Raw genomic sequence first — 20,681 nt, 5'->3', positions numbered from 1 at the left:
TTGCTCCACTAAAGGATATTACCTTGCCCATTGTGTCTGATTCAAGAAAGCGTTCAGATTCTATGATGATTAGGGACATATAAATACATGGATGAATAGCCACATATAGATCCTTCTAAAATTACAGATGAATTGAACAGTGGTTATTGATAAAACATAGGCATGGTATTATGGTTTGAGCACTGGACCGGAATACAGGAAATTCTGAGTTCTAATCAGAGTACTGATTCCCTCTGTGGCTGTAAACTAGCCACTTAATACCTGAGCCTCAAGTTGTGCATATGTGAAATGAAGATAATAATGCTGACAGTGAGCACACTTTAAATGTGTCCTTTTACTGTTAAGTAAGGCATTAAAAATATGAGCTGATATTCCCTTATATATAAAATAGTTCTTTTAATGCCTTATTTAATGGCAACAAATTAAAAGGGAACAGCTTAAGGACATCCACTGTATTGTATCTACCTCTCAGGGATGTTGGAATAAATATTTGTTTGTAAAACACATAGAAGTTTAAAAACATTATACAAGTACTAATTATTATTTACAGAATGGGCAAATCTCAAAATGTTCCAAAGCTGAGCTTTAGTTTGCTTTCTCAGCAAATTGGGTTGAAAATGTAACAGGAACAAAATTCAAAGCACTACCATTTCCAATCTGTGCCAGAAGTGCTGTGAGAACAACCTTTCTTGTGATATTTTGGCACGTCTGGTTTCTTTTTTGTCTAAATGGAAGAATTGCAAGGGAATGTGCAAAAAAAAAAAAAAGAGAGAGAGAGAGATTCCATATATTTTAGAACTTATGAAAGGTTTGGCTTGAGTCAGGTTCTAGAAATGGGTGAAAGATTTGGGGGATTATTTTTTTAAACTAGCTCATCCATCCATATGGTAAATGTATATTGCATACTAATGTAGATGAAGTATTCTCTATCAATCTTGTTGGATTTTTAACCATGAATTAGAGAAAAATTAAATAACAGGTTAATATTTTTAAAAACTTTGAAAGGATTCAATGTTTTCATACATTTTAAGTTAGCAGTCTTTCTTTTGAGACTAACACTTGCTGTACAGGCAGTCCTCGACTTTACGATGTTCGACTTACAATGAACAGCACTTACGACGTTTCTGAAATGACCCCCTGATTCGACTTACGACAACTGGTTTCGACTTTACTATGCTTGATCCCACAATGGAGTGTATTGCGGTTCCGAGTTACAACGTTTTGACTCACAGCGCAATTTTCAGGAACCAATTGTGTCGTAAGTCCGAGGACTGCCTGTATTCTTCTTTGAGCAATCTTTGGTCATTTGGTTTCTGAATTAAGGTTCTTACCTTTCAGATTTATGTATTTAACACCTCTCTTCTTCCTCCATAACTTCTGCTGTATTTCTCTGATACTCTCTGTCCTTCTGGTTGGTCCCCTATCCCCAGTGTCAGCAGCACCAGATGTAGCAGTTGTTGCAAAACAAGCTGCCTTTCTTTTCATACTCACTCTCTTTTTTCTATCTTAGTGGGGTTGTTGTAGCTAGAGATTTATGTTACCAGAGCACATGAGATAAAATGATCAGTCACTATAGATCAGTGGTTCTCAAACTAGGGCCGCTGCTTGTTCAGTTTGTTTACCTGCCGCGTCCACAGGTTCAGCCGATCGCGGCTCCCACTGGCCGCGGTTCGCCACTTCAGACCAATGGGGGCTGCGGAAAGCGGCGCGGGCCGAGGAATGTGCTGGCCGCACTTCCTGCAGCCCCCATTGGCTTGGAGCGGTGAACCGCGGCCAGTGGGAGCTGCAATCAGCCGAACCTGCAGACGCGGCAAGTAAACAAATTAGCCTGGCCCGCCAGGGGCTTTCCCTGAACAAGCGGCAGCGCTAGTTTGAGAACCACTACTATAGATTACACTAAAAAGTGTCAGAGTAGCAGCCCGTGTTAGTCTGTATCTGCAAAAAGAAAAGGAGGACTTGTGGCACCTTAGAGATGAACAAATTTATTTGAGCATAAGCTTTCGTGAGCTACAGCTCACTTCATCGGACGCATTCAGTGGAAAATACAGTGGGGAGATTTATATACACAGAGAACGTGAAACAATGGGTGTTACCATACACACTGTAACGAGAGTGATCAGGTAAAGTGAGCTATTACTAGCAGGAGAGTGGAGGAGAAAAAACCTTTTGTAGTGATAATGAAGGTGGGCCATTTCCAGCAGTTGACAAGAACATCTGATGAACAGCAGGAGGGGGCGGGAGGGAGGAATAAACGTGGGGAAATAGTTTTACTTTGTGTAATGACCCATCCACTCCCAGTCTTTATTCAAGCCTAAGTTAATTGTATCCAGTTTTCAAATTAATTCCAATTCAGCAGTCTCTCGTTGGAGGCTGTTTTTGAAGTTTTTTTGTTGAAGAATTGCCACTTTTAGGTCTAGGTCTGTAATCGAGTGACCGAAGAGATTGAAGTGTTCTCCGACTGGTTTTAGAATGTGATAATTCTTGACGTCTGATTTGTGTCCATTCATTGATTCTTTTACGTAGAGACTGTCCAGTTTGGCCAATGTACATGGCAGAGGGGCATTGCTGGCACATGATGGCATATCACATTGGTAGATGTGCAAGTGAATGAGCCTCTGATAGTGTGGCTGATGTGATTAGGCCCTATGATGGTGTCCCCTGAATAGATATGTGGACACAGTTGGCAACGGGCTGTGTTGCAAGGATAGGTTCCTGGGTTAGTGGTTCTGTTGTGTGGTGTGTGGTTGCTGGTGAGTATTTGCTTCAGGTTGGGGAGCTGTCTCCACAAAAGAAAAAGGACACTAAACTGTCTAAACTACTACATGCCACAAGGGGCCACGACAGTGGTTCCCTTAACCCACCCAGCAATATTGTTAATCTATCCAACTATACTCTTAGCCCAGCAGAAGAATCTGTCCTATCTTGAGGCCTCTCCTTCTGCCCCTCCACCCGCACGAACATGATACAGTTCCGTGGTGACCTAGAATCCTATTTTCGACATCTCTGACTCAAGGAATATTTCGAACACACCTCTGAACAACATACTAACCTGCAGAGACCTTCCTACCAACACTACAAAAAGAATGATTCTGGGTGGATTCCTCCTGAAGGTCGAAACAACAGACTGGACTTCTACATAGAGTTCTTCCGCCGAAGTGTATGGGCTGAAATTGTGGAAAAGCAGCATCACTTGCCCCATAACCTCAGCCAGGCAGAACACAATGCCATCCACAGCCTCAGAAACAACTCTGACATCATAATCAAAAAGGCTGACAAAGGAGGTGCTGTCGTCATCATGAATAGGTCAGAATATGAACAAGAGGCTGCTAGGCAGCTCTCCAACACCACTTTCTACAAACCATTACCCTATGATCCCACCGAGGGTTACCAAAAGAAACTAGACCATTTGCTCAAGAAACTCCCTGAAAAAGCACAAGAACAAATCCGCACAGACACACCCCTGGAGCCCCGACCAGGGGTATTCTATCTGCTACCCAAGATCCATAAACCTGGAAATCCTGGACGCCCCATCATCTCAGGCATTGGCACCCTGACAGCAGGATTGTCTAGCTATGTAGACTCCCCCCTCAGGCCCTGCACTACCAGCACTCCCAGCTATCTTCGAGACACCACTGACTTTCTGAGGAAACTACAATCCATTGGTGATCTTCCTGAAAACACCATCCTGGGCACTATGGTTGTAGAAGCCCTCTACACCAACATTCCACACAAAGATGGACTACAAGCTATCAGGAACAGTATCCCTGATACGTGATAATGTCACGGCAAACCTGGTGGCTGAACTTTGGCAAACCTGGTGGCTGAACTTTGGGTGCCCCCTCCTGCTGTTCCTCAGACGTTATTGTCAACTGCTGGAAATGGCCAACCTTCATTATCACCACAAAAGGTTTTTCCCCCCCACTCTCCTGATGGTAATAGCTCACCTCATCTGATCACTCTCCTTACAGTGTGTATGGTAACACCCATTGTTTCATGTTCTCTGTGTATATAAATCTTCCCACTGTGTTTTCCACTGAATGCATCCAATGAAGTGAGCTGTAGCTCACGAAAGCTTATGCTCATATAAATTTGTTAGTCTCTAAGGTGCCACAAATACTCCTTTTCTTTTTACTAAAAAGTGTGTTGCATATATAGATTCAAAGCAATGCAAAATGTATTTAATGTAGCTGAGGAGGAACTTTTATTGTGTGATCCCATTTCCAGATACTTAATTCTGGACAAATATTCCTTCAGGATGAAATTAAATATTTTTGGAAAGTTTGGTTAAAAATTGTTTGGTCATTTTTGTGCACTTTGCAAAGTTTGAAAAATTTTAATTGCAAGTAATCAATGATTATAATAATGTACAGTTTATATAGAATATAACATTCCTTATTGATTTACTTTTGATCTGGGCCAAGTTCTATCCTCAAATCCCAACCTGTATCATTTTTAATGTTTGATTACTGTTTAAAAAGTGATGAAAAAGGATATAAATGTAAAATATTATATATAACTTTATGGTTGAGATTTTGCATTGACAAAAATCAGGGCATTTAAAGTTATGATTCCCACTGCAACTTCAATTGCATATACTGTACAGTATGTATTAAGATAGAAAAGTTATCACTCTATGAAGTAATAACAAATATTACATATGCATGAAGGGGCTTCATTACAGTTGAGGGGGAATCATACTTTGAATTTCCTGGCATTTTCATGTGTAAAATCTCACCATAATGTGTAACATAGATTTTTCAATTATTACAGCTACGTTTTGTGCACATATATATTGAAAGCATTTTCATTAATATCTGATTTTTTCCTATACTTTTCTAATGCACTGCAATGTTGCCTGTTACTGACAAACTTCTGATAGCGATCATATGCCTCTAAAAAGAGAACTTCCTCAAGCAATATATCCACATGAAAACAGTTTGGAGATGCTCACATTCTTTCTCTGTCTCTCTCTCACATGTTACATTTTGGCACATCATAGAAGCAGGTAGCATATCTACTACCTGCTGTTGAAAGTGTTGAAGATACTGAATTATTTATTGTATCTTCTACACTATCCAAAATCGTTTTGGGTAGTTTGACACATCACGGTCTTCCATATGGATACTTCATGGTGACAGAGTTGCCAGCTGCTCAGGTTTTGTGACAGTCTCAGTTTTTCAAGGACTGTGTTAGTTTTCTTGGGAGAATCCTGCTTTTCTTAAGACGCCCATTCTTGTGGAGGGGTAACAACCTTTAGGGTAGACACATAGGGGTGCCAATATTTGTGAAAATTAGCTACAAAAGAGTTAGCTGCCACAAAATTTTTTTAAAAGGCATTTGAGTTATCTTTAGGGTTTTAGATGCTCAAATTTCATTTCAGAGTAACATAGTATTAGAAAAACTTGAAATACATTTTTCACAAAATAATGTGCTCCTATCAGCAACAACCCTCAAACTTCTACATAGTGTTTGGAGATCAAGATACAGAATTGACATAAGAAACAATCACTCCCCTGATATGTTTGAGTGACACCAGAATTGTAAAACTGCTTAATAAGGTGCTTGGGGTCCTGATCCTTTTCTTTTCTTAGAATATTCAAGATGCGACAGGAGATTCTTAAGCAGAACTTCTTCTCTAAAAGTAGAAAATGTATTAGTCCTTTAAATGGAGTAATGGTTTTAATTGTGCAAAACTGCAAAAACATTGAGAATCAGCCTTGGTCCGAATTTGCCCTATGTTTATGAACTCATGGCTTGTTAGACTTTATGATGTTTCTGTACTGCCCATATAAAACTTGCACAATCTTTTTGCGGGGGGGCTGGAGGTGAGGGGGATCTGTTTTTGCTGCTGTTTGCTGCATTTTGAGTTTAACCTGGTTCACTGGGATAAGTCTTTGGGGAAGTCAGATGCTGTGGTCCAGAAAGGCCATCGATACCACTTCTGGTTGTAGTGACCGCTATGTAAACCCAAACCAGAACCATGTAATTGGTTCACTGTGAGATTTGACCATGAAAAAATAGGGAACTAGATGAAATGTAGAGCCTAGAAATTAGAGAGGCACTATTCGGCACTCTGTGTCTGCCCTTTGTAGACACTTTCTTGATGAATTTGTGGATTTTTAAAATCATGCACCCAGTGGTCTTTTCCCTGGCCTGTCTCAATGCACCCGTCTATTCTAAGAAGAGGTAGAACTAGCTTCCCATTCTGCACTCCTCTTACAATGCTCCTCTTACGCCTCATTGTGCAGAGGGCCTTGTACAAGCCCTCTGCCAATGGTTAAATTTCACCTACTGGGAGTCCTCACCTGTAGATGTTGCACTGTATTTTGTGAACATTTTCTTAATTATTATTTATTCTTTAAGGTATCTGAAAGGGATGAAGAAGCTGTGAAACCATGGCTTTTCCCTTCCATCATCCCAGCTATATCTGTTTGGTCTTGACCCTTTCTGTTTATTGAAGCAGAGGAGATTATGTATTTCATGGTGAGCAATCTGCCCTTAAAGTGAAAATGTGTATCTGTTAGTAATTAATTGTAGTCAAATATAATTACAAATCAGGAAGAAAATTATTACCATACTCTTAGTAAAATTCAGGATGCTTCAGTGCCGTTACCTAAAACAGAGAAAGCATTCTTTAAAGAATCTTTTGTTGAATATAGAAGTCATATCTCTAAAAGAATCTATTTCAAGCTTACTTCTTGATGTTATAGTTAAATAAAAAGTATGTATCTAGTTAGCTGTTGTTTGAAACCCTTTTTCAGTGTCTCTTGAATCAGAGGGCACATAAAAAGTGTAATACAGATTTAGGGCTGTAGATTTTAGAGCTTGTGTACATCAGTGTCAGAAATTAGTAGATTTGCACTAGCTGAAGATCTGATCCTTAAAATTGGAATCTGAGCTAAACTGTAACTTGGCTTTATGTCTGATTGTATGAAAATATTATGGTGAGGCGCTGAATTAACATTCAGTGAATCCAAATAGCTGGGACTAAAGACAAAATAGTGAGCACATTTATCTGTCCACTTGAATTGTTAAAGGGTGAGATTTTCCATAGTGCACACCATTAGCATAATTCGTTTCCCTTTGAAGTCAACAGTAGTCTTACCTTAAGGGCTTGTCTTCACCCACGGTGCTACAATGGCGCAGCTGTACCACTGTAGAACTTTAGATAAGAAGCTACTATGCCATAGGCATAGTTAATTCACCTCCAATCAACATAGCACTGTCTACGCTGGCGGTTAGGTCGGTATAATTATGTCACTCAGGAGTGTGCATTTTTCACACCCCTGAACGACATAGTAATACTGATATAGCGCTGTAGTGTAGACCTGTCCTTAGTTCTAATAGGAGCATTTAGTTCAACACTGGGTGCTTTTGAAAATCCCATCCACAGTGCATATCTTTGATAGAAGAAAAGGAGTACTTGTGGCACCTTAGAGACTAACCAATTTATTTGAGCATAAGCTTTCGTGAGCTACAGCTCACTTCATCGGATGCATGTAGCTGTAGCTCACGAAAGCTTATGCTCAAATAGATTGGTTATGCTCTAAGGTGCCACAAGTACTCCTTTTCTTTTTGCGAATACAGACTAACACGACTGTTACTCTGAAACCTATCCTTGATAGGTGTCTGAAGATGCATGCCTAAAAAGGAATAGAGTAGAGAACTGGGATATGCAACAGTGGTTCTGGAAGACCACCACCACCACCACCAAAACCAACAAAAATAGTCTGAAGGGGACTGACAGGATTTTGCTCAGATAGAGATGGGGTTGATGTATGGGAAATTTGGTTGGATGGAAGGGATGATATACAAGAAATCCTTTTGAGTTTGCCACACAGGAAGTTCCTTACTTTTGGAAACTGTATCCTGGGCCCATGTATTAATGGGACCAAGATTTCCCAATACACAAAGCAATGGGGCATAATACTAGAAAATATTATTTTAACAAATACATCAAAAAGGCATTGGGCATTTAAAATATTTTGCACATATAATGAAAAAAACAAAAACAAAATAAAACCCTTTAAAATAAATGAACAAATAGGAATCATGAATATTTACTACTTATATTTTCCTATGTACGTATAGTAATTACAACAACAAGAAAAATATTTTTCTTTACAATTAATATTTGGAAATATTTATGAAAGTACATAATAAATAAATATGACAAACACATGACCTAATTATGATGAAAGGGATGACAACCTTGTGACTTGTTCTGAAAAATAAAGAACATTACAGTAGTAAGACAATTATTTTTTGTAAACATTTCAAATTACTTTCTGTATTTTAAAAAGCCCTTAATTTATAGAATATATTTTATAATATCTATAAGCCTGCTTGACAATAATACATACCACATGGGAAAGAAATTAGTTAATTTATTATTTATTATATTGTATATTGAAATATATTATCATTTATTAGTATTTATCATTGTTCAGAAATTCAAAGTCATGTTGTTTTAAGGAAAACAGAAAAGCTTTTTTATGTTTTATTGTAATTTATGCATTCTCGATATATGCACATAAAAATATAACTTTTAGAAGAGATCACATCCAAATTATATATGGTATTAAACCAAAATACCTCATCTAGTATACATTTAATTAATAAGAATATTTGATGTACAATTAATGTTTAATTTAAAAAGATAACATGAATCCAAATCCTCAGGCCCATGTGAACCTGAGTAGCTGGTCTGGTCTCATAGTGACTTAGTGAGACCGTAAAGCAGGGAGGGAAGAGTGGTCCCTAAAAGATATGAAGTCACTGCTACATCCCAGAGGCTAGTAGCCACTTGTTCATCCTGACACACTTGCTCCCCTGGGAGAATCCAGTTATGAGTGTACTACCACATTTCTCTGGCCCTTTCTCTGATCTCACATTTTGCATGCTGGTGTACAAGAGGTCACCAAGGAGCTGAGCTCCATGATGCGCATTGCTCTATCCAAATCTTGCCCCTACTTTCCTGAAGGGCTGGTTCATACTGATCTCAGTGCAAAATTTGTCCCTTTAAAATAGTATTAATTACTCTAATATTTAGATATAGTTAATGTAATTTCATAACAAAACTGTGCCCCATATTCTTCATAGAGATATTATTATGATATGCTTATGGCATAACTATGATGTATTTTATGCAAGATGTGTCATGTGAGATGTCCTTGAAAAGGCTATGATTTACTGACTATGACTATCCTATTTGTATGCTTGTATCATTTTGGTATCTGAACTTAGGAATATTGTCTATGCATCTATTACAAATGTGTAATATTTGTAATAGATGCATAGACTAGGCAGAATGCAATCAGTCTAGATGACTGGCTGGGAAGGGCCATTAGAGAAAACAATAGGCCTTAGAAGAAGTTCATCTCCCACGGGGAAGCCTTCCTGAGGATGCTACAGACAGCTTCCAAGTCATGGCTGCTATGACACTACAGGGGCATGTGACCTAATCACTTGGTACTGGACTACATCTTGGAATACCAGTGTTTTTCCACTGAAAGGCGTGGGAACCAAATTTGGAGACAAAGGGTTCTTGCCATATGCAAAAGCTATTTAAGGCAGGGGAGTGACATCGTCGAGGCTCTTCACTGACTCCCCACCCAAAGAAGACTCTTGAAAACACCTGAAGAATAAGGACTGAACTGGGGGGAAGAGCTGAACCCAGGCTAGAGGGATTTCTAGCCTGTGAAAGGAATACCTGGGATTTAAGCTGCAAGCAAGTACAGCTTGCCTTTAAGAGCCTGCAGCCAGTTTAAATCATCATTTAGGTTGAGAATTTGCTACTCATATCCAATCTCTGTAGTATATTAATCTTAGATTGCGTTTTTGCTAGTAATCTGCTTTGATCTCTTTGCTATCCCTTATAATCATGTAAAATCTAACTTTTGTAGTTAATAAATTTGTTTTTGCTTTATCACAAACCAGTGTGTGGAAGTTATAAGTTGGGGTTAAAAGCTGTTGTATATTTCCTCTCCACATTGAGAGTGGGAGGGAAATCTCATTAGTGTATGCTGTACAGATCTCTATGCAGTGCAAGACAGTATAATTTTTGGATTTACCCTCCAGAGGGGAGTGTGCACTTGAGTATCTGGGCAGTTCCTTCACTGAAGCCTTCCCATGCAGAGCTGATCTCAGAATCTGTATGTAGTTGTAGCTGTGTATGTCCCTACCTGTATGTGTGCTGGAGGGGGCTTGAGGGCTTGTCGCAGCAATACAGTGTAAAGGGAGACCACGCTGGTGGGTCAGGCAGGCTCAGTGGTACCCCAGTTCCCACTGGGGGGGTCCTGTCACAAAAACATAACCATCATTCATGGTATACCTCATTGACCAGTTACTATTTATTTGACTTGCAGTAGTACGCATAAACCCTAATTCAGGATCAGGGCCCCACTCTGCTGGGTTCTGTATAAATTCACATCTAGCCATGATCCTTGCCTTAAAGAGCTTGCAGTCAAATATATTATGAAATACAATGATATTTGGGATAAAACTGTATGAATGTTCAAAACTGTAGAACTTACACAGCACATTAGGATTGGAAGTGAGGCTGTTTACCACATCCAATTGAAATTTTAGGAAGGAATTTTATCGAGAGATAGAATATAATAATCTAAATCGTAATTTGGGTGGAATACAGTAATCACCTCTAGTCTTGTGAAAAGTGTCCTGGGATTTTTAATTAGTACAGGAAGTCAAAAATCTCAAGACAAATCTCTTATCCAAAGAGTGCACCTCCAACATCACAGTGTCTCAAACATCGTGCAGTTTGGATGTATCAATATAGGTTCAAATAGCACCATCTAAAGAATATTCCTTCTTGGGTTTTCCCTAGAGGTTTCCTGTACAAGTACTGATCAAATATAATTCTGGATCATGAAATTGTAAGACCTATTATAATACCTATATGGGAAGAGTTAATAGTGCCTACACTGATTTTCCTAAGTGCTGTGTGTTTCAATCACAAACTTTTTGCACAATCTTGCAAAAAAGATGTATGGACTTGAATCTCCACTCAGCTAAGGAGAGCTTTATGCTGCTGCTGTGAGCTCTAAATCTGCCACACCTTCTTCCCTCTTCAACACACCCTCTATTTTACCACACTGAAGGTGGTGGATCCGCCTTTGTGCTGATAAAAATATTTTGCCAGTTACTATAGATGTAAGTGAAATTAAAATGTAAAGCTTTTTATATGTTACTGCTCTTCAGTGTTTTACTATAAAAAATTTAATAGATCTGTGCAGAACTCAGATAATCCTGTGCTCAAATCATGGCCCTGATCCTTCAAATACCTAAGCATGTGCTTAACTTAATTCGCATAAGTAGTCCCACTGATGTCAAATGGGCTACTTGCATGATTAAAGTTAAGCACAAGCTTATGTCTATGCAGGACGGGGGCTTGTAGAGTGTGTGTTTACTGGGCACTGAAGTCCAAAGCAGTTCAGCCTGTCTTTGAAGAGATGTTGCTGCTATATTTGGGATTAATTCTGGTTGTATTGGAGAAGTGGTCATTTAAAACACTGCAAAATGCTTGGGACACTTTGGGGTGATCACTAAGAGCAGATGGTTGTTTAAGAAAGGTGGTCTTTAATGCAGGTTTCAGGGTAGTATGTACGGTAGTTATAATGTAAAGAGTTGTACTGTATGTATTAACATGTTTGTAGTCTTGATAGGTTTGGATAAGAATACCATAATAGCAGTTTATATGTACTTTTTGTGAGATGGTAAGCTAATGATGTAGCTGTTAATTTGAATTTAGCAGACATTTTAAATATAGGTTTCTCTTACAGAAACAAAAGTTGCAATTTAAAGCTCTTTGGTGGTCTAAAAACAGCTTAATTCTCTAGTAGTGTGGTAATAAGTACTAATCCAGCTTATACAGTGATTGTAGTATGTCATGTTTGTGAAAGATTGCCTAACTCTGCTTTCTCTGGGTTTTATGTTAATTTTTTTAAATTAAACATAAAACCTTATAACATCTTTATGCTGAGATAAACTGTTCAATTTAACTTGTGCTCAAGCAGCAGCTGTCAGGAATTATCATGTTTCCAGCGTTCTTGCTATCACCTTGTGTCCTTACCTCCTGGAAAGACTCAGTGGGATGATAAAGCTCACCTTGTTAGGATTTATTACTTAAATAATAACCTGAGGTAAAATGAAAGTTGATGTCACATAGAATGACAACTGATATATATTTATGTCACACATTACATTGTAATAAACTTCCCTTTCCTCCCCTAGTAGTAGGTGTTAAGTAGAAATACTCTTCAACATATCCTCCAGTGCCCTGCATGAGTCCATTAGCCATATACACTACTCCTCTGTGGGCATGTTCACAATGACTTGTACTGTCAGGTGTTATTTAAGCTTATAATGCCTAAGGAAATTGGTTATTGCTGGTAGTTAAAGCTCTTGTACCAGTAAAGAAGCAAAGCTGAGGGCAGCTAATATGTGTAGGTTTATGTTATAGAACTCTGGGACGTTTTTAGGGGATCAGTGAGGACATTTTATAATACCATTATGGATTTATATTTCATTTGCTGTCACAGTAGGAAAAATAAGCAAAACCATTCGAATTCTAAATTTGGGGTTTGCCAATAATTATAAAACTTGCTCTTGTCATTGGTTAGTTCATAATACTGGTAATGAAATAAGAAAAGGAGTACTTGTGGCACCTTAGAGACTAACCAATTTATTTGAGCATAAGCTTTCGTGAGCTACAGCTCACTTCATCGGATGCATACTGTGGAAAGTGTAGAAGATCTTTTTATATACACACAAAGCATGAAAAAATACCTCCTCCCACCCCACTCTCCTGCTGGTAATAGCTTATCTAAAGTGATCACTCTCCTTACAATGTGTATGATAATCAAGTTGGGCCATTTCCAGCACAAATTAACATGGCTGTTACTCTGAAACCTGGTAATGAAATGTGATTTTGTTGGTAAAAGTCTTACCACTTTTTTAAGATTTAGCGGCTTTAACCCTACTCTTTGTATCTGAGTGGCTAAAACACTTATCCAGGACCTTATTATTTCCCTCCTTTATTACTGCAAACCTCTTCCTTTTATGTGTCTCTGATGCCTACCGCTTTAGTTTGTCCAAAATGCTGCTGCAATGATTATTGTCCATTGATATGACCATGTTACTTTTTCCTTTGAATCGCTGCACTGGCTCCCCCTTACACACCACATCAAGTTTAAACTGCTCAGCTTCACCTTGAAGGCCCTGCATAACTCTGTTGTAGCCTATATCTTGCATCTCATTTCTCGTAATGTTCCCCGTCCTTTTTTTCTTTCCTCCCACTCTTGCCTTTGTCTTGTTGCATGCTGCCTTATATGGTTTCAGTCTGAATATGCCGTATTTCCTCCCTTTGCCCATTCAGATCTCTCCTAAAGAAATACTTGTTTTGCCAGAACCACAGATACTAACCTGCATCAATCAAATTCTCTTTTCAGCCCAGCATATAAGAAGGAAAGGAGTCATCTTTTATATGGCATAAAAACAACAAAGTTAGATGTTCAAGTCTAAGTTCATGATCCAATTTGATTGTTTCAGGTGTTGCAAAGTGGATAGCAGAGATTCCACCAAGATATTATGTGGAACATTGGTTGACAAGATGTTCCATAGTTTGAAGTCTGTTTCTGCAGTTACAAATAGGGTTAGTGTCTTAGTTCCCATTTGTGGAGAGAGAGGCACATCTGCCACGTGATGTGCGAATGTGGTTCAAAGTGGACAATATTTTTTGGGGGGGGTGGGAGGGGCGAGCCACTGGGTTCTTCAGTTGGATCCCAGATGAGATGTTTGTATGGAATGTTGGTATCCTTCCACTTTGCTTGCCATTGATCTTCCAGGGAAAATCCTGATTCTTTGAGCTCTTGCACTGCAAACCAAAAAAGTTTTCTAGATTGGAGTTTGAATCTCAGCTTGTTATTTAGATCTTCATGTATTGACAGATCTTTATTTCCTTGGATACAATTGGACTCCAGAAAAATTCTCTTGTCATGATGAATTTGGGGTCAGTGGATGTGTGCAGTATGGAAAGCTATGGTTGTGGTGGTGTTTTTACTGTACCATGTGATTTACTGTAATTTTACTTTGAATCAGTCTTCACTGCAGATGATGTCAGAAAATTCCTACATCTGAGCCATTCTTTTTAAGTGACAAATCTGAGGATTTGAGGAGTCAGTAGAGGAGGTTTTGGAACACACTGATACATTTTAACAGCAATAAGTCATCAGAACCAGATGGTATTCACCCAAAAGTTCTGAAAGAACTCAAATATGAAATTGCAGCTCTCACTGTGATATGTAACCTATTGCTGAAAACAGCCTCTGTACCAGATGACTGGTGGATAGCTAATGTGATGCTGATTTTTAAAAAAGTCTCCAGAGGCAATCCTGGCAATAACAGGCTAGTAAGCTTAACTTCAGTATCAGGCAAATTGGTTGAAACTATAATAAAGAACAAAATTATCATACACATAGATGAACACGGTATGTTGGGGAAGAGTCAACATGGCTTTTGTACAGGGAAATCACGGTTTGTGTTAACAAACATGTGGACATGGGTGATCCAGTGGATATCGTGTACTTGGACTTGCAGAAAGCAAAGTTCCTCACTGAAGGCTTTTAAGCAAAGTAAGGAGTGGTGGGCTAGAGGGAAGTTCCTCTCATGGATCAAGATAGCAAACAAAGGGTAGGAATAAATGGTCAGTTCTCACAGTGTGGAGAGGTAACTAGCAGGGGCCCCTAGAGATCTATACTGGGACCAGTGTTGTTCAGTACATTCATAAATGATCTGGAAAAGGTGGTAAACAGTGAGATGGCAAAGTTTTCAGATGATACAAAATTACACAGGATAGTTAGGTCCAAAGCAGACTGCGAAAAATCAGAAAGGGATCTCACAAAATTGGGTGACTGGGCAAGAAAATAGCAGATGAAATTCAATGTTGATAAGTGCAAAGTAATGTACACTGGAAAATATAATCCCAGTCATACATACAAAGTGATGAGGTCTAAATTAGCTGTTACAATTCAGGAAAGAGATCTTGGAGTCATTGTAGATAGTTCTCTGAAAACATCCACTCAATGTGAAATAGCAGGCAAAAAAGCTAACAGCAACCATTGGGAAAGGGGTAGATAATTAGACAAAGAACATCATAATGCAACTATATAAATCCATAGTACCCCTACATGTTAAATATTTTGTGCAGTTCTGGTCACCCCATCTCAATAAAGATATATTAGAATTGGAAAATGTCCAGAGAAGGGCAATGAAAATTATTAGGGGTTTGGAACAGCTTCCATATGAGGAGAGATTAAAAAGCTTCCATATGAGGAGAGATTAAAAAGACTGGGACTGTTCAGGTTGGAAAAGTGATGGCTGGCGGGGGGAAGATATGATAGAGGTCTATAAAATCATGAGTGGTGTGGAGAAAGTGAATAAGGAAGCGTTGTTTACTCCTTAACGTAACACACAACCCAGGGGTCACACAATGAAATTTATTGGCATAAACTAACATAAGGAAGTACTTCTTCACACAAAGCACGGTCAACCTGTGGGACTTGTTTCCAGGGCATGCTGTGAAGGCCACAAGAATAATTGGGTTCATAAAAGAACTATACATTAATTGAGGATAGGTCCGCTTCCCACAGCTCCCATTCATCAGGAACGGCAAACCGCGGCCCCCGGGAGCTGCAGGGGGCTGTGCCTGCGGACGGTCAATGTCAGCAAAATGTCTTGAGGCCCATAATCAGATTGTGGGCTGCAGGTTGCCCACCACTGATCTAGACCATTCCTGACAGGTGTTTGTCTAACCTGCTCTTAAAAATCTCCACTGATGGAGATTCCACAACTTCCCTAGGCAATTTATTCCCATGCTTAGCCACCTTGACAACTAGGAAGTTTTTCCTAATGTCCAACCTAAACCTTGCTGCAATGTAAACCTATTGCTTTTTGTCCTATCCTCCAAGGTTAAGAAGAACAATTTTTCTCCCTCCTCCTTATAACTACTTTTTATGTACTTGATGGACCATTGGTCTGACTCAGCATGGCCATTCTTATGTTCTCATGTTTTTATGTACTGATTCTCATGGTGGTAGTAAGATGAGAATCAATGAGTGACATGTGGGAGCTATGTGTCTGGATAGATGAGCAGTATCTGTAGTAGATTAAACAAGGACCAGTGAAGAGGTTCATAGGGTTTTTTTTTTATCAGCTTCCCATGTTTTTCCTGTTTGTTTTTGAATGAGGTTTACATTAATCTTTATTTCGTCATGTGTCAGTGGTATGTGAGGCTTTGTCTGTTGTCACACCAAGATAATTCAGGGTGGGATTGTGTTTTATCTGTTGGCAACAGAAGTCCACATGCTGTTCTGTCATAGCCTTTGGATTACTTAAATGAAATGCTGACATGACTCTTGGTGGGATTTTCATTTTAGTTTCAGCTTAAGAAATATCCTTCCATGGTTTAAAGTCCTTGCTAGCAAATTGTTCTGACTGCACAATCACACAATCTTATCAGCATAAGCAAATTTCCATGGTGATGTACAAGGAAGATCACTAATATAGATGTTAACCAAATTGGTGGTGGGACTGATCCCTATGGTAAACCATCATTGAGAGTACATGGTCTGCTGAATCTGGTCACCAAGAAAAACATGAAACTTATGATTGGTCAGAACTTCAGAGAAGAATTTTATCATTGCATTGTATCGGATAATTTTGCTGGCTTTCAGAAGGGCCATAGGTGGTAGATATGTCTAAGAGAGCTGCCCCAATCTTGAGTTTTCACTGGAATCCCACCTATGTGCGTATTGTTAAGGCTAATACTTGGCCAGTGCATCTTTGACTTGGCTGGAAACCAACTTGTTCATTCAGTAACGTTCCTGGGCTTGGCAATGGTCATAGCCTCACACCAGATTGTGGGAGAATCCCTGAGGAACGATATAGGAGAACAGTGCTACCCCTATTTCTGTACCTTGGCTACAGGGTTTTAATAAATACTGGAAAGATGCCCTCAAGTCTTGCATCTTTCCCAGCTTTTGTAAGTGAGAAGGTCTTGTTTATCTTCTCAACAGTGAAAGTCAGTGATGAGGGGGGTAGTGAGCTTTTGTAGCTCTCTGTGCACTTTGCATTAATAGACTTGTCCCCTGGTGGTTTTGAGTTCATAAGAAGTGTTCTTGTGATCACATCAGCTAAGACCTCAGGGTTTTACATTTCTCTGGGTTTGCAGACCCAAGAGGATGTAATAATAGCCAAGAATTATGACTACAGTGAGTAACATCCAAAGATTCAACTGTTTCAATCCCTCTTTCGTGGAGGGTTAAATTTGGTGACTCTAGTAGGGATATTGTAGTGTTTGTGTCAACAGATGTTTGGTACTCCTGTAATAGTCTTTATGTTTTTGGTTGTGAGCATCAGGTTACAGAAAAGAAACTCTTTAACCAAACATTGCATCATTAGAATGAAGGATGTACTGGCAAATTAGTGAGGAACATACTGTGTCTATAATCGTATATGAAAGCTTAATGTTTTATTTGAGATAAATTTCTGATTTCAAATATTTGCCTTGGTGCTGAGGAATTTAGCATACGTAAAAATATCTACAGATATGTGGCCACTACAGAATGGAACTATACGTCACGATTCTGCTACCAGAAGACATTAAATATCAGCTTATATACTATGGGTGAAATCCTGGCCCTATTAAGTCAAACTGAGTTTTGCCATTGACTTGAGTAGGACCAGAATTTCACACTACTCATTTAGGTAAGTTAACTTTCTGATTGTTTATTAAATTATATCAAGGGCAAGAAATCAGTGTGCTAATTTTCTTTGTGCTTGAGTTATATATAATTTGAAGGATATGAACAATTTTATGGACTATGAAATGGTAACTGTACTATCACAATATTGGGGAGCAGGGCACAAAACAACAAAAACATGTCATGTAGAATGCTTAAAAAAATGGGAAAAGAGCTGGAGAGAGAGAAAAAGACCACACCAGATAAGTATACTACATAAATCAAAGGGGTTTATGTCATAACATGAACATGTGCCATTCCTGCTCATATATTGAATTTCAGTAGTTGGTTGCATAAAGAAGTAAAGTGTAATGAAACTGGCAAGCAAAGTATTCCCCAGTCAGCCTTATCTTTGTTCCATTTGTCCTTTAGATACAGCTTTTCTTGCCTTTTTCAATAAAATCCGTCCAGCTTTTTTATTTTGCATTTCTTTGTAACTGAGCTGAGAAGACCAATGATTCAATGCTTTTCTAGCTGAGTTCTTAGCAGCTGCTTTTTAAGAGATCAAAACTTAGAATGCTGGTACATGATATTAAGGCTTAGCTATTGATGTGCCCCTATTGGGGTTATGTATTTCTGGGGGTGGGGGGGGAGGCAGAGAAGAAGGGACAGGGTGACCCTTCTGAGCATGCTCATAGACAGTAAACACTACTTTCCTTGTTTCTTAGGATCCTCTTTGCAAGCTCAGTGCTTAACCTGACTGAACTTATTGCCCTTCGGCCTGACCTTGGCAAATTGAAAAAGGTCCTTTACTTCCACGAGAACCAGTTGGCATATCCTGTACAGAAGTGCCAGGAAAGAGATTTCCAATATGGATACAACCAGATTCTTTCATGGTAGGTGTTTCTTATACCATTATGTGTTATTTAATGGCATCTTTTAAGCATTTTTAAACCTGGAGAGTCCTGTGCTACTTAAACAACAACACTGTTACAAACTGAGATACAAATATATACAATCCAAAGGAGGTGCTAAGTCAAGTGCTTTGGCAGAAACAAGTAATAAAGTACTTCACATGTAGCCTCATCTCGAGCTATTGTTCAAGTTTACCTGTGTGCTAAAGGACTACCACTCTACACCTGTAAATTTTGCTAATTTTCAATTCATACCCATTCATCGCAAACAAGATGCTGTACCTCAAGTACACTTAGTAGAGAGGCAGTTAATCAGCTCTTACTGAGCTATAGATTTTAATGCTTACTGAGCTATAGATTTTAATTTTAATGAATTAAAATAGGGCTTTTCCGGGGAATAAACAAAAATTAAAACATAATGCTGCAGTTTTGCTTGTTTGTTTTAAAGGAGTGAGAGCAGTAAACATATCAGATAAATCCTTACATTTCTTTCTTTTGGTATTCAGAAATTGTGCAGTGCTAAAATACCCAGACATTTTAAAGGCTGTTGTCCTTTATTGTTACTTAAAACAAATGTATTTCCTGAATCTAAGTTAATGAAAGAAGTTAATAACAGCACACTGAAAAGCTTTGTGATTAGACACTCTACAAACCGAAGTGAATCTGTAAAGCTGAATTGGTTTGAATTGAAATAAATTCATTTGGTTGATCTATCTCACCTATTTGTTATTAGAAGACATATTAGAAGCATGGATTGAATATTTTTAAATACATATAAAATATTTGCATCCTTGTAAAATGAGCCAGTTGATATTCAGATTTCTCAAATGATAATCTTTATATATAGAGAGCATTTTCTAGATCCGTTTCTGTCATTGCATTTGCAAGATGCTTCAGTTATTAAGTAGCAATGCTGTGAAAATGTAGTGAAATGGCTATACTGTACTTGGAATGCATCCGATGAAGTGAGCTGTAGCTCACAAAAGCTTATGCTCACATGAATTTGTTAGTCTCTAAGGTACCACAAGTACTCCTTTTCTTTGTACTTGGAATGTATTTTGAAAATAGTAGCAGCCATTTTGAAATTTATTGATATAAATATATGGTGGTGAAGCTGAGAAAGGAAATATCTAAAAAAGATGTATTTTAACTTATTTTAGTATTGTAAATGCTGTAATTTTCTGAGTTTTTATATTACAGGACCTTTCTCTTAGTTAGGAAGAGACATCCAAGAATGCTTGTGTCAAGGTTCCTTCCCCACTCTGAACTCTAGGGTTCAGATGTGGGGAACTGAATGAAAGACCCCTTAAGCTTATTCTTACCAGCTTAGGTTAAAACTTCCCCAAGGTACAAACTTTTACCTTTTGTCCCTGGACCTTATGCTACCACCACCAAAGTGTCTAACAAAAATATTAGGGGAAGTGCCCATTTGGAAACGTCTCCCCTCCAAAATATCCTCCCAAGCACTACACCCCCTTTCCTGGGGAAGGCTTGATAAAAATCCTCACCAATTTGCATAGGTGAACACAGACCCAAATCCTTGGATCTTAAGTACAATGAAAAAGCAATCAGGTTCTTAAAAGAAAAATTTTAATTAAAGAAAAAGTAAAAGAATCACCTCTGTAAAATCAGGAAGGGAAATACCTTAAACAGTAATCAGATTCAAAACATAGAGAATCCCTCTAGGCAAAACCTTAAGTTACAAAAAGACACTAAACCAGGAATATACATCTCATTCAGCACAACTTATTTTATCAGCCATTTAAACAAAACAGAATCTAACACATATCTAACTAGATTGCTTACTAACTCTTTACAGGAGTTCTGACCTGCATTCCTGCTCTGGTCCCAGCAAAAGCATCACACAGACAGAGAGGACCCTTTGTTTCCCCCCGTCTCCAGCTTTGAAAGTATCTTGTCTCCTCATTGATCATTTTGGTCAGGTGCCAGTGAGGTTATCTTAGCTTCTTAACCCTTTACAGGTGAAAGGGTTTTTCCTCTGGCCAGG

The 20,681-nt window shown here is 38.6% G+C and overlaps 1 protein-coding gene across 7 annotated transcripts in view; it reads left to right on the top strand.

Moving 5' to 3' along the window:
- The window catches only part of QTMAN (queuosine-tRNA mannosyltransferase), a 290,528-nt gene that overhangs the window by 118,087 nt on the left and 151,760 nt on the right, over positions 1-20,681 (top strand). For all 7 annotated transcript variants that reach the window (XM_073305405.1, XM_073305406.1, XM_073305410.1 and 4 more), the window contains one exon: positions 18,488-18,655. In XM_073305405.1, coding sequence (XP_073161506.1) covers positions 18,488-18,655 — 168 coding nt within the window. The remainder of the gene's footprint in view (positions 1-18,487; positions 18,656-20,681) is intronic.

Source organism: Lepidochelys kempii, chromosome 11 (genome assembly GCF_965140285.1).
Source record: "Lepidochelys kempii isolate rLepKem1 chromosome 11, rLepKem1.hap1, whole genome shotgun sequence".
Lineage (NCBI taxonomy): Eukaryota > Metazoa > Chordata > Testudines > Cheloniidae > Lepidochelys > Lepidochelys kempii.
The sequence above is the reverse complement of the archived record's forward strand: the minus strand, read 5'-3'. Positions and strand labels throughout refer to the sequence as shown.